This window comes from Vidua chalybeata, chromosome 13 (genome assembly GCF_026979565.1).
Source record: "Vidua chalybeata isolate OUT-0048 chromosome 13, bVidCha1 merged haplotype, whole genome shotgun sequence".
Classification (NCBI taxonomy): Eukaryota; Metazoa; Chordata; class Aves; order Passeriformes; family Viduidae; genus Vidua; species Vidua chalybeata.
The window spans coordinates 17,600,896-17,616,224 of NC_071542.1; the positions used below are offsets into that span (position 1 = coordinate 17,600,896).

General features: G+C 44.1%; 1 protein-coding gene across 1 annotated transcript in view; it reads right to left on the reverse strand.

Moving 5' to 3' along the window:
• Positions 1–15,329, reverse strand: part of ADAMTS17 (ADAM metallopeptidase with thrombospondin type 1 motif 17) — a 157,300-nt gene that overhangs the window by 122,204 nt on the left and 19,767 nt on the right. The window contains exons 4-6 of the mRNA XM_053955030.1: positions 13,918–14,090; positions 5,327–5,410; positions 4,841–4,998 (exon numbers count right to left, since the gene is read on the reverse strand). Coding sequence (XP_053811005.1) covers positions 4,841–4,998; positions 5,327–5,410; positions 13,918–14,090 — 415 coding nt within the window. The remainder of the gene's footprint in view (positions 1–4,840; positions 4,999–5,326; positions 5,411–13,917; positions 14,091–15,329) is intronic.

Below are 15,329 nucleotides of genomic sequence, written 5' to 3' on the forward strand. Positions count from 1 at the left end.
AGGAAAAGGGATTTAAGGCCCAGGACTGTGGCTGATGAATCCAGACCCTTCACACCAAACTCCTTTGAAAGCCACAAATCAAGCTGTCAAGGGCTTGGAAGGAGAGCACAAACAGTCATTACCAGCTCTTGTTCAGCAGACATTGAAAACCAACCACGCTTCAGTGCAGAAAAACCATAACAACCATCAAAGTGTTAAAAAAATCAGACAGGAACCAACCAAAAATCGGAAGCTACGACCACACACCAGCCCAGCTTTCATTTTTCACTGCAGCCTGTGTCTCAACACCTTGGCATTCCAGCCTTCCCAGGGAAGACTAATGACAGTCTCCTGACGGAGCTGGCACCAGCGCGCCTGCTCGGCTTCCCAGAGCCAGCTTGACAGAGGTTTATTTAAGGACTTATTATGTTATATAAACTGCTAAATCAAACAGATGCTTTTCTTGTGACAACAGATAGCTGAACTATTAGTGGATGGCAGGAGGCCACAGCTAGAAAAGCCTCTCTCTCTCTCCAGAGCCTGTCCAGCCCTACAAACAATGCACAGAATTTCTGCTCCTTGCACTGTCCCACACCAAAAGGTGTCTGGCACTTTCTGGCAGCTCCACAGAGGAATTACCACCATGTTATTAAATAATGGGTAAGTAAATGATCCAGCACAACTTGCAGACTCTCCTACAGAGGTAGAACAACCCTTGTGTGTGAAGAGAGTGTTGTGATGCTGTTTTGTCAGGGAAGGGCTCAAAGCACATCATCAGCAGAACTGAACGTCGCTGGCAATTCAAGTATAAAACCTGCTCAGCCCATCCTTAAAACTGTCATAAACACAAGACCAAGAGACTACATCTTCATTTGTTCAAATATATGTACAAAAGTGCCAGGATTTAAACCATCTGGACCATTGCAAATATTTTATCCCAAAACTCTGTGGTCAAACAGAAAAGCGCATCCAGACCTTTAGTCACAAACCAGCTTGGTGGGTCTCAGTCTTCTTCCAAAGGCAAGGACACACCTCATCACAAAGCCCATTGCTGAAACTCCTACACTCCTTCCCTGGCAGCCAGAGGAAAACACAGCATGGAAAGGTGTTAAGAATGATCTGTCTCACCTGTGGCTCAGTCACCCCAGTGATTTAAATGGCTCCTGACACTGATCTGCTTTTAAAAAGGTTTCAATCACAGGTGTCTCTCTGGCACATTTTTGAGCTCAACTGCACGGGTAATTTTGAAGTGAGAGCTTGACATGACTGGTATTATAATGATACTCAACAATGCAGGAAAGGTATTTTAATATTTATGGCATGTGCAAAGGTCTCTTACCACAGAGACATAGTGCTGTTAGCAGAATTTTTTATAGAGCTGTGTTGAAACAAAGCTCTTACTGCAGGAGCTGCAGTTCAAGTCCAACATCTGACCTTATCACACAAGGTCTTGGATAATATATTGAAATCACAGCCCTAGCTCTGAATCAGTTGTACTCTTCACTTTTAGCCATTGACTGAGTCAAGCAGTACACAAGTTCTCATCCTGTGACCTGTGAAATTCTCAGTCATTATCATGTGTGGTACCCAGCAGAGGTTTCCATTAGCAGAGTATAACAATTCTCAAAAAAAAAAAAAAAAAGACAAGTTAGTTGTTTTGTTCAATAAAAATAGCCAGAAGAGCTCAGAACTCCTCCTACAGTCACTCTTCCATCTTGCTCCCACCAACAGGAAAAAAATACCTAACTGTGCTAAGCTGAACTCTGCAATTCAAGTCCTTCCTGTGAGAAAGAAGGACAGAAGTTGAACTGTGCAACAGGAATAAGAAGCATTCTGTTAAGTGGCCATTCCCAGCATCCTTCAAATGACATCTTTCGACCAGTCTAACCCTGCAGGGTCATAAAGCTAAAGGACACAGGAAACTGGTACAGTCCAGAACCTGCCAAAATAAACTTTCCACATCCATAGGTACATTCAACAGCACTATGTGCCCAGTTTCCTCCATGCACAGTGAATTCCTCCATTTGCCCATTTAATGGGAAGGCAAAGAGCTGGAGAAGTGTGGAAGGCAGGATCAGGCTGCAAATGGAACAACTACACCACTGTGTCAGGAAAAAACAAGTCTTTGCATAAAGACAGCTCTGAATCCTGCTCCTGTCAGTGTTGGGACATTCTTTGCTCTGCTATCACTTACCTCTAATCACCTACATCTAATAGGTGACCCAAACACCTCCAGCCAGGAGCTGGAATAACATCAGTGTGCCTGAAGATTTCCCAGGGAATGCAAAAGACAGAAGGATCAAGAGAGGGAATGCATAAGACAGAGGGATCAAGAGAGGGAATGTATTTCAAATGAGATATGCTTCTAAAATCACTAAGATACAGATTCTGCAGGCAGAAGTTATTCTTGTCAGCTGCCTGTTAAAATATGAAGTACACTATCCAAAGATGGCAGAGACTTAAATTTCTGCAAGTTCAAAACCAGAATCTGAATGAGGAAAGTCTGATGGTTATAGAGACCACAACACTATATTCAGACCTTCAGGGCTGTGGCAGATTATTCCCACATTCTCATTCACTAAGCTGGACAATGTATCTTCACAGGCACAGTGTGTCCCTTACCTGGAACTCAGGTGGATACCATTAAAATCCCACAAGAGGAATATTTGCCACCTACGTAATCTACTTTTGCATACAAATGAGGATATGGGAAACATTACTTAGAGGTGAAGTTTCAAAAGGCAAGCGTGCCTTGGTGTTTCAAATGAACCCAGCCAGATTGGAACCAGAGGGATTTCTTCAGAGCTTGACCCCAAAGAATCCGTTTCTAGTCCTTAAAGCAGCTGCAGCTGCTGAAAATTCAGCTTCTGCTTTTTCTGGCGCATTTGCTTGTGCTGGACATGCTGTTGCTCCCACATCCTCTACCACTGGTCCATCTGTACAGTCTGGGGAGGGTCCAGGGACACACACACACACATTTCCAAAGCCAAGAGGAGAAAAATTCATTTCCCTGACACAAGAATGGGGCCGCTGGCCCAGAAGTCTTCCAAACAATGCAGCATCCTCCACGCGGCAGAGGCAGGAGGGGTTAAGGATGACAGGACACAGCAAGAAGGAAGGACAGACTCCAAGTGCACACTGGGACTCTCCAGCAGCAAAAATGTTGCTCCTGTGCACAGCCATGTGCTCCTTGGCCTGAACCTTCTTACCAAAGCTGAATCTGGTTTCTAACCCAACCAAACCTGTACTTTCCCAGCTATTTCCACTGCAAAACTCTGCAAATTCATTGAACAATTCCTCCTACAAATTCTTCTACAGCTCTTCCTCAGAAGCCTGAGTCCAGCTCATTTAGCCTGACATTATGCATTCAGTTTTGAGAGCTGCAGAGATGAAATGCTCTCCTCATTCCCCCCACCCTGTGCTCAGAGCCCATCAGAAGAGATTCTCTCCATCTCACTTGTCATGCAGGACAACTGGATACCCAGACGAGTTTAACAAAAATGTTAGTTATTTATTTAGGCCCTGATCCAGTGGAGCACATGCTTAACTACAACCAGGATGTGCAGCCCGTTGACTTCAAAGGAACTATTCCCCCTGTCTAAACTGTTAAATATCTGCACAAGTGCCTGGTGGACTGCAGTGGATACAGAGGAGGGAGCAGGGTTTGGGGGAGCTGCACACACGTCTGTGGAGGAGATTTCTCAGGAATTTTGCTGGCCTCATGCCCTCCTCACCAGCTCTTTCACTGAACACTCACCAGAATCCCATGGACAGTTTGCAGTGGGGCTGTTAACACAAATCTAACACTAGAGATTATTACAATCAGGATGGCAAAAACATGTATTTCTACTTAAATTGTTGGCAGAGAAAATAAGTGAAAGAAGTGAGTAATACTGAACTGCAATACAGAGATTTCCTGTCTCAAACTGGGGGAGAAGGGGGTAGAAAGTAGTGTTTTTCTAGCACAATGAGCATCCACATTACACCATAATTTTGTGCTCACTTTAATTATTCAGAGATCACTTCTGTAAAAATGAATACTTCTTTTACATTTTAAGGGATGCAAAAAACTTAAAACACCATGAATGTGCTATTCAGAATTTGTGGTAATTGTGGGGAACATGGGACTTGCATTGTATTGTGAGGTTGAGCTCAGATAGTTAGAGGAAAAAAGACTGCTGTCCCTACAAAACCCTTTTTCTTGCTTTACCTGATGTGTTTGACACATCAGTAAGTTCAGAATTACAATGGGCAAAGAATTTTGATCAAATATTTCTGTAAAGATCATTTCACATCTGAAATAAATGCATGAGCTTTCTAATACACAAACCAACCAGGAATGACACCCCTCCTCTATCTCAGTTGTGACAGAGGAGAGTTGTAAAGGTGGTTGTTTCTTTGGGCGAAGAGAGAGGAAATTAATTTAGTTTATGGTATTTCTCTCCCTCTTTCTTTAGGAGATAATTCCCTCCCCACTGCTGACAAACTGTCTGCTCAGCTGATTCACCCCTAACTGCACACAGAGCACCTGAGCTCAGCTGTGTTCTCAGTTCCACACCTTCCTTCTCCTAGGAAGGAGGGCTCCAAAGCCTCCCCTGTTTTTTCCACTCCTACCAGCTGGTGTGAGGAAAGCACCCCTGTGCTACAGCCACGTCCTGACCCTGACTGTGACACCTCGGCTCAAGGGGAGAGATGCTTTTGTACAACCTTGTTAAGAATGCACAAAAACAAGACAGAGCACTTTCACCTGAGGCATCTGAGCAGCAAATGTATCGTCTTTTTCTTAGATTTCTGCTCAACCAGGTCACTGACCATGGGCATTACTGGTTGAAGCAAATTGATAAACCAGATTTTCCCATACCTGGTCACAAAAACAGCAGCATCCACAGGAGGGGTGTCATCTCTGGCACCAGGAACCTGGTTGTTACCAAGGTATTTTGCCCCACCATATTCTTCATTTTGCCACTGACAGAAGCTCTCCAGAGACCTCTCTCCATGATGCCCGATGGACAACTTTGCCTTTGGGGGAAAAAAAAAAAAAATATATATGAAAGGAGAAATATCAGCCCCAGTCTTTAGATAAAGCATCAGACCTCTCTGTAACAGTTAATTCCAAACTGGTTTGCAGCTACAAGCAGACAGCTTTACCAGGAATGATAAATAAAGGGATCCGGGTTCCTTTCACTGCCACAGAAACTTCCCACCTTTAACACTGCCTGGTGAAGTGGAACAAGCAACTCCTCAGAGTCTGTGATCCTGAGACCAGACATGCCCCACATCCCCCTCCCACCCTGTGGGATGCCACAAAGCAGTTCCAGGAGCAGGGGAGAAAGGGGTTGGAACTCACAGGGCGACTGTGAAGCAGGACTAGTTTGGTCACTCGAATGTTGACTTTAATTCCCAGGCTTTGATGCTGGAACATGTTGTACACCTGTCAAAAAGCAAAGAACACATCCAGAGCTTATTAGTAGAAATATCAAGACCTAGTAATAGTAGAAGAAACTAATTGTGACTAAAGTTAGACATTTCTTCTTTTAAAAATTGACACAAAAATTCCCCACAAATGGATTATGCTACTACACTCAATACAATAAAGAATTTTTAAGAGTTGCTGTGAAAAGGAGAAAAATATTCCAAAGGAACTCTAAAGATAAAGTCTCAGGAACATGGACATACGTTATGAAGCATTCAACTAACATGGATCTTCAGCATTTAAATATCAGAGATATCTGAATGCAAGATGAAATAATGGTGTGTTTTAGACTTCAGGAAATAGAATGGAAAAGCAATTTCCCTCTGTTATTTTCATATCTTATATAAGAGAATAGTAATAAGGCAGCACATAATGACACAAGCCTCAGGAAATACAAAAATAGCCCCGGAAACTACCTTACTACTTTCTCCAGATTTTGCATTCCAGCTCAGATACTTCACCTCATTTTTATAGGTTAGAATATAAGATCTTAATTGATCCCAGAATTTTATTCCACCCTTTTCTCAGTGTACAAATGTTTTAACTAGACAGTATCAAAAAAGGTGAGGGAAGGGTTTATTTCAAAAGGTGTAAAATGCTACATAAAAGGTCTTGGGTGAATATTGTATCCCCTACTTTGTAAAAAAAACTGAAATCAAGACCAGTGAAAAGAGACTCCTGACAAATGGGAGGCAGGTTTGGCCCCAGGTAAGCAATACTCCTTCCTCACAGCTCGTTTGGCTGCAAGCATCACCCAGGCTCAGAAACTTCCTACAGCAAACCCGAGACATGAGCACATCTTGCACATTATGTTTTCAACGCTTGGTACTTTTCCTATTTGTGCAAATGCTCAGGAATGTGCTCAGTGGAAGAAGCTCACCAGTGTTTGGGGTTGGATTTAAGCACACACATAAATGTTTCCTACAATTTAGGCACAGATTGCAAGACAGAGCTACTCAGTGTTTGACCCAATGACCTTCAGCTGAGCACAGTGAGCCATTTCTCTTCCCTGGGCTGGTGTACGAGTGCACACAAGGGCTGGCACTATTTGCTTAGCCTGGAGATGTGTTGGGAGAGCAGCTCAGGCCTCTCACTACAGACCTGAGGGGGATAAACTTGACAGTTGCAGAGAAGGGCTCTGACAGATGACCCCTGTGTAAGTGGAGACCTGGACATTCAGCTTGGAGGGTCAGTGGGGCACCAGGCTGAGGGGATCAACACCTGCTGCACCACTACAGAGGCTGACAAACACTTCCCTGGCATGGATGGAGGGATGTCTTTGGTTTCCCAGCTCTCCACTAGCTCTGGCTATCCCATGAAGCTCCCATGAACTCATGAAATGAGAATAAATCCAGCAAACAGGTCCTTATCACTGAGCCTGGTGGGTGCTGGTGCTTGGCTTCCCATCAGAGCACTCAAGCTGCCTCCAGAGCCAGCACACACAAATCCAAACACCACTGACTTCCAAAGGCTGTTTGCTCTGGCAGAACTTGCTCGCCAAGCACCAGCTGCTGGACAGTTCAGGATGTCATCTTGAAAGCTGACAGCCCTCCCTCCTTTTCTCTTGTGCTCTCTGTCCTAAGGATAACTCTGACTGCACTTTTATTCCCATCCACCAGCAATCTCAGAAGAGCTCAAGCAACAGCAATTGGACACAAAACCAAAAAAAAGTCACTGGGAGTGCAAGAGGCTGCACTTTGCTTGTTTATTCAAGCTTTGTTTGCTTATTTTCTTAAATGAAGGCCAAAGGAGCCCCAGACTGATGGCAGTTTGTGTTGCCTAGAAGGAACCTTTCCCCCTGAGAGGGAGATTACTTAACAGTTACAGGCAACACACACTTGACTTGGAGAAAATTTAATTTGCTAATTAAAATAATTTGTATACAGAGAAAAAAAGATTAAGACAACACCTTCCCCTCACCTCATCTTTACTCCTGCATTCCTGACTCCTTCCCCCTCACCCAGAGCCATGCAGGTGGATGGGGAATGGGGACTGTCCTCTGGAACAGCTCTCTCTGCTGCTCCCTCCTCACACTTTTTCCCTGTTTCCCTGTCCAGCCTCTCCATAGGCTGCAGCTCCCATCAGGAGAATCTGCTCCAGCACAGGCTCCTCTCCTCAGGGCACAATGCTGGGAACAGCCACCTGCCCCACCATGGTCTCCCCACAGGCTGGAGGCCAACCTCTGCTCCAGCACCTGGAGCTCCTCATCCTCCTGCTCGGACCTGGGTTCTCACATGGATTGTTTCCCCACTTTTTTCCCCTCTTTTGAAGATGTTTCCACAGAGGCACCCCCAGCTCTCCTGACAGGCTCTGGTGTGCCCTGTGGTGAGGGCTGGGACCATCTGTGTCCAGCACAGAGCAGCTCTGAGTCTCAGCCCAACTGCCAGCTGCACGCACACACTGTCCTTTCAGAGTGAAACTTCTCTCAGATCATGGGCTTTAAGGCTAGAAGGAATCCCATGGAGAAGGCAAACAGACTTTTAAATGACTTGATTAAAAAAATATGAGCCTGATACAGCTCAGGGTATTCCCTACTGGATTTAAACCAGGCCGTGCCAGGTAGGCTGTGCCCAAAGGAAGCATCATCCCAGAATCCAGCTGAATTTAAAATAAAACAATTCAAATACACAGGTCTTTCCTGCTAAGAATGGAATTCCATCATGGCAGCAACAACTTTCTGCCTTTCTCACCCAGCCAACAAGAAAAGCAAACCCCAGAGACTCGGCGTGTCCGAGCTGCTCCACACCACATCCAAGTGTCCACCAGCAGCATGTGCCAAGTGAGGTGGCTGGGATAACTGGGACCAGGGATGAGGAAAGGGATTTCCCACTGCAGATGTTCTCAAGATTTCCTGCTGCACAGACAGAGAGACTGACTCACAGACACCTCCCTGCCCACTCCCAACACCATGGGCCACCCTTCCTCAAGCCTGCAATTGCATCACACCCTTCAGGCTGCTGTGACTACTTCAATAGGGGAAAAGTAAAAATATTTGGGTGGTTTAGAACCCTTTAATAAAATAAGGCAGCTGGGAACAGAAGTGTCAGCTGCATGAAACTCTGCCATGGAACCAAATGCAAAGGTTACTTGTTTAGGACATCACCACAAGTGGCAGAAAGCAGCTTGGATGGAAAAGAAATGGAGGTTCTGGATCACAGGGATGAAAGGAAGGGATGGGAAAAGGGATGGTCAATGTGACTGAAGTGTTGTGGGTGCCCTGCTGCAGGTGAACTTCTACACTTGTGTATTGACTTCTCTGTGGAGTTATCAGAAGTAGGGTGAGCTCTGGAAACAGGAGATATGGTAAAGAACCATACAGAACAGACAGAAAAAATGGGAAGGGGAAGTGCAGTAGAACAAGAAGAAGAATAAAGCCTGTCTCTGGCATCTCCCCCCTCACCTGCATTTCTGTGACAGAGCTTTACTGCCCCAAAGCAAACAGGAAAGCTTGAAGGCTGGACCATCCTCCTCTGTTTGCATTCCTCCTGCCTTTCTTTCTCCTCACAGCTCTGACATGGAAGGGGCAGAACAAATGCAGTTTTGGCATAAGCTGTGCAGGCCTGCCCCAGCATGCACAAAGCAAACACAGACATAAGGAGAGAGAGTCTGAGAGAGGAACTAAACGACATCATTTTTATTTTTTTTTTTAATTCTCAAGAGCTTCCTCTGCAGGTGGACGGTGGGAGGGAGACGTGTGTGTTTCAGATGTTTTGGAGTTTAGAACAGCAACCCTGAGGGTAAATTGACTTTTTTCCCCCCTTTTTTTCTTCCCTGAACACTGCACTCAAGCAGGAGCCTTCTCATTGCCTTGGCTGCTGGATGAGGTTTGGACAGCAGAAGCCTTAGTCAGGTTACTGAGGTTGTCTTTCTCTTGTTTTGAGAAGTGCTATAGGATTTCTAACACCCACCTACAGCCAAGCTTTCAAATTACTCCTTTAAACATTATGAAAAAGAACATATTCATAGCTCTTTATAAGATACAGTTGACATAACTCCTTCTCCTGGGGCTGCTGGAGCAAAAAGAGAAATCTGTAGACAGTGATGAAACACTCAGATCCTTTTCCCTTATGTCCCTGTTCCCATCATGAAAATTCCAGACCAGGGTAAGGGAGCTCATTATCAGTGGCAGCTCTGGAGCCTTTATGTGCCAGCCCCCAAGAGAACAGACATATAAATCCATCAATGCAAGCATGATAAAAATGATTTTATCTGCTCTTTTAACATAAAAAAAAAAAAAAACCCTCACAGGGGAAATTCAAAATGAAAAACAATCTGTGGAGCGTAAAATCAGGCTTCAGAGAATAAAACAGTATCATTCCTAAAGAACAACATAAGAATTTTCCCTCTTAATGACATCCAAAAGATCGCTAACTTCAAGTTCCTGCATGCTGCTGCAAAGAGCTTCCACAGTAATCTCATGGCTTAGCAACAGCTGCAGGAGAACTGACACACACTGCAGAAACTCTCCCTCCACACTGCACTCTCAGAGAAAAAGGCAAGCTCCAAACCAAGCCCCAGTGGTAATTTATTGCAAAACCCAAAAAAATACACTTGGGGGACAAAAAAAAAAAAAACAACCCAAACCCAACTCATTTTTTTTAGGTTTTCAAACCCACAGAAAGCAGCTGTTAAATGACTGTGTTGTGGTCTTGGAAATTCAGAAATTCAGACGTCTCTGTCTCCAAATGTTCTGAGGGTCAGTCTGGGTGGGACTTGGTTTGCAAAGTCAGCTCTGCACTCTGCAAGGAGCCAATGTCCACAACTCCCTGCTCAGGGCCTGGCTGAAAACAGTCACTCCTCATCCTCAGAAACACAACAGCCATGGGCAGGACTTTCCAAAGGGTCTCATGCCCATTTATCACCACTTGAACCAGTTATCTCCAGAACCATTTGAATCAATTCTCTCCAGAAAGCTGAAAGCCTAAACCATGAAACCCAGACATAGCAGAGACCAGTGCAGTTCCCAGAATCTCCTTTTTCCTTTACTGGTCACTTCTTTCAGATGAAAAGCAACCACAAGAGCAAACAAAAGCATGAAACTCCTGCAAGAGCAGAACATCCACCCTCACAGCTCCACATGGATGAAATGCACTGAGAAATTAGTTGCCAGATATAGACTAGCAGAATGAATGAGCAAAATAAGCATGTTTTTAAGCTTGATTTACCACAAAGGCACTCAAGTTTGGAATTCAGAGGAAGTTCTAAACACTGGTGACTACAGAAGGAGGACATGAACAAGAGATGCTCTCAAGCCAAAGGTGAGACAAAAACTGGAATGCAAACACTGCAACAAAGCTCAGTAACAAGGGAGTTTAACTTAGAAGAAGAGATCAGCACCTATATTTAAGTAGGTGGTTTTGCATTCCCACAGCTCTGCGGGTATTTCTCCCTGTCCATGTTCTTCCACTCCTCATGCACACAGTCTCACTGCCTTGCTAAGGCTGCAGCTGTGCATGGTGGCATTTGACAACAACTTTAGCACCTGTTTGGAAAATCATGCTGAATCAAACACCTTGCCAGAAAACAAGAAAAGATTTCTCTTTAGCAGTGGTGACTTAAAGAAAGCCAACTCAAATCCCTGGAGCCCTGCTTGTTCCTACTCATACATTACAGTGCACCTCAGAGGGAAATTCTTCCATGTTCTTGGAAAAACCTGTCTTATAATTTCAAGCATTAGTTTAGTAAATGGAAGAGCCTGCACCTCTACAGTGACATTCACAAAGAACAAGTACTTTTAATGTGAATCTATTCTCTATTCAGGGGCATAGAACTACAGAATATTAAAAACACAGCATTTGCTACATGAAGTGCTACCTGTTATTTCTGGGTTCCAAAATGGGTTTGCTGTGCTTTTAAGCTGTTATTCTAGAAAAGGGTGGTGGGTTTTTTTTTTCTCTAAGATTCTCATTTACCAAGGGAGCAATAAACCCGTATTTTGTAATGCTGACTTTCTCCCCCTTCAGAAATTCTTGTAACATAAATAGATATTAAATACTTTAAGGCAGATCACTTTATTTAAAATGTCTATAAATATAAAATGCTTTAATAAGACCTCTTAATGCTTGTTTTGTGGTTTGACAGTAAACGTAATGGCTTACAGAGAGGAGTTAAGTTAATATACCCCTGACCAGTAATGTTCTATTTGCTTAAATGCAAGCAGCCAAGCCAAAATTAACATTCTGGTTTCTTTTAGAGGCAGCCTGCCATCCTGCAGTATAGCTGAATAAGCACTGCCTAATATCATGGGGCAAATCCTGTCCCCCAGCTAACAGCCACCCAAGGCTGACAGGGAGGCAAGAAACAAAGATAGAAGCAGTCAAGAGCTTGGCTTAAAGCCTCCCCAAACCACATGATTATCTCTCTGAAATACATTTTCCTGAATTACCCTTCAGCTTCTTTTCCTGGGATGAAGGTCAGCTTTCATTACACAAATGTAACATTGAAATCTCCTTTGATTTCCTTGAATTCCACCTGGTTTTATCACCACAGAATAAAGGATTTATGCAGTGATGCCATCTATGTGTTTGCCTATCCTTATTTCCTCACTGTCATTTGGTCTTGCCAGTCAGTCTCAAGCAGTTTCCTAAAAAATGTTCCTAAGAGCGTGGGAATGTAGATGGCCAAGGGAGAGACCCTCCCATTGCCCCTCTGAAGGCTGAAGAGCTGAAACATGAATTCAGATCCTATCAGACATCAGAAGAACTCACACCAGTGAGCCCCCAGGAGCAATGACTTAACAGTGGGAAGCATTTCAGCTGGAGCTTGCACCTGAGGAGATGTCACATGAACGTGTTCCTCATCCAAGAGTCCTCTTCCATGTGCTCTCTCTGGTGTCTAATAAAGGAGTGAGCTCACCCTACAGCATCACAACCCAGCTTAAAAGCCCATCAGCCTAATCCATTGGAAACCAACCTTCAATATTTGTTTAATAAATGGGTTTAGGGAACCCAGCCCATCTATGAGCACCTCCCCACACAGATTTATTTATTCACACCTGGCAAGCTGATGTTGCTGAGATGTTCTGCAGTACCTCAGCCTGGACAGACAACTGGATTCAAAGACCCACAGCCATCTTTTGTTTAAAACTTGGTCCATCAGTCTGTTCATCCCTAACAATCTTCACCGGCTGAAAAAGCTGCACAACACAGACATCCCCAAAGGCCACAACGAAATCATTGACCTGCTGGCATGAGGATTATCAAAAGTAACTGCAGAGCCACAGTGGAGCCCCATCGAGTGACAACTGTCAGAGCACACTGGGAGGCAAAATAAAAGGTAGAGGAAGGGACACAGAAAAGCAGCTCATTAATGGAAAAGACAAATCAAACTCCCTACTCAATCAGCCTCCAGGAGGGCTCCCTCACACCAGTGCTTGATGAAGGAACACAAGACCTCTTAAAAAGCTGCTGCTCCATAGGTGGTTTATGCTGAGCATCCATCTCTTCACTGGGAAGCATGACCAGGCAATTACTGTTCAGGACTGTTATTTTTTCCCAAGCCAATTTGCTGCTCATAAACACCAGCAGAGGCACAGTGAGGAGAATGAGCTGTTCCTGGATATTACAATAGCATGGGCAAAAGAATATGAGCTTCCTCCAAGACTTTCTTGTGCAAATGCCTCTGCAAGGACTCCTGCAGCCTCTGAGCAGAGTTTTCCATGTCCATATCCAATTTAGCCATTACCTCCTTACTGGCACTGCCAACACTGAGTGAGCATTCCCTGTGGGAGGCTTTGTGTTCCCTTATCAGCTGAGCCAGAAGGCCCCACTACAGGGACAGCTCACAAATTAAAACCCACACTTCCCATGAGCTTGCAATTTCCAAAGGTTCCCCTCATTCCCAAAATATATCCCTAGGATTTCTACAATGATTTTCAAGCCCAACTCCATCAACTACTCATAGGTATGATCAGCACCACTTCATGCAGCCCAGGGTAGAAAAGAATGGGATCAGCCAGCAGTTTGGCCACATTTTCTACATCAAGGGAAGCAGCCATTTTAATTGTGCAAAAAATCAGAGATAAAAATCATTCTGGACTTAAAGCCAGGTCTTCTGCTGGAAATCATTATGACTGCTGGCTTTAACTGCCTATAACAATGACCTGTATCTCTTGTGAAACAGGTGTGCCACAGGAATCTTTAGGAACCCAAGAAACATGTAAGACAAGACCCTCCTCCAGGTAAACCACAGCAACACCAAAAGCCTAGTAGAAAACACCACTCCTGAACCACTATTTCCTGAGTGAAAACTTGCATTTTCAGTTTTGAAAAATGGGTTTTTATCGTGGCAAATACCAGGAACAACACAACTGGAGAAGAGGCACATAACACAGGAAAACCAAAACCTTTTCTCGTACCCAAAAGTCAAAACAATTCTTGATTTCTGCCGTCAAGTCAGCTTTATCCTACCCTGGATACGTCCTGCTTACTCTTGTTTGCTCTTTTGAGAGTAAAGTGCCTACTCACCATATTCATAACAGTGAGGATGAACCTTTGGGCAGCCTCTGCTCCGTGGTACTGCACCATGTCAGCATCTGCCACCACCAGCGTCTCCACCGTGTACTCGCTGGTGAGGCGAATCGCGTTCCTCCGCTCCCGCCAGTCGCTCGTGGACTTCACTTTCTTCTGTCTCTTCTTTTCTGAAAGGTCAAAATGCCTCTTGAGGCTGGCAGATCAAAATAAAACACTCCCAGCCTTTTCAACAAACATTCTCGTGCATATTCAGGCTGTAACAACTGTTAAAGTGTTCTTGGCTGGTTAAAGAAGAGGTTGCATTGCAGGTACATTTGTGCCCCTGGGTGCAGAGAGCAGCAGATGATGTGAAAGGAGGGAAGAGGATGGGGAAAAATCATAAGTTCAGCAAAAAAGAAAAAATTAACTAATTCAAATAAAAATGTTACAGATAAGTTAAACCTCCCTTCCTCCCAACTAAAGGACTGATGTATTAATAATTTGTCTTCCTCTAAGCTGAAAGGTGAACTGCATTTCACAGGCAGATGTGCAAAGCAGCTGAGGCATGACCAAAGGAGAAATTAAGTTCAGATATGAATTCAAACCTGCTCACTTCACTGCAGCCACAAAACTGTGTTCGTGCTTTCAATTGTAAAAGTAAAGAAGCAAATGAAGCAATTAAAACAAATTTATTCTTGCAATAAAAACAGACTTCTGAGATTCACTGAAATTGTCTCTGCCTACTGTTCAGCCTGTGATAGACTATGGATACTGACACTGCTATTACTATTGATTTTTTTTCCTGTGGAAAAGGGAACAGAAAACATAAGTCCTGAAACAGCACAAACACAACATTCAGAGCAAAACTGACATGGGACAGAGCCTAATGGATGATCAGACAAATCCCTCTTATGTCATACAACACATGCTGCTCATTCCCCAGAGCAGAGAATCACTTTTTAATTTTCTATAGATTTAACCTGAGACCCTCTCTGAGCAAAGCAGCAGCCAGAGCTGAGCTGGTGTTCACTGATCCTGATTTTCCACAGCCTTTTTACCAGCTCCCTGACATAATTCAGCTTGAATTTCCCCTTCTTTCCCAGATCATCAGTTTTCCCTGACTGACCCTTCTGCATTCAGGGTGACAAACTCCAAGCCTCCCAAAGCCCACCTGAAATGGACTCCCTGCCTTCACCCATTCATGCATTTTCTGCCTTGTCAATATGCACATTTCACCACATCCATCCCACCTCCTCATTCCTGGTTTCCTCACATTCATCCAGCACAATTCTGCACGTGCTTTTCTGCCTAAGGCATCAACTGTCAACACTTGGTACATATTTTAAACCGGGAAAACAACCATGAAATTTGATTTTTTCTTTTTTAAGAGAGTTTGGAAATATCCCCCTGGGTTGAAAGAGACAGAC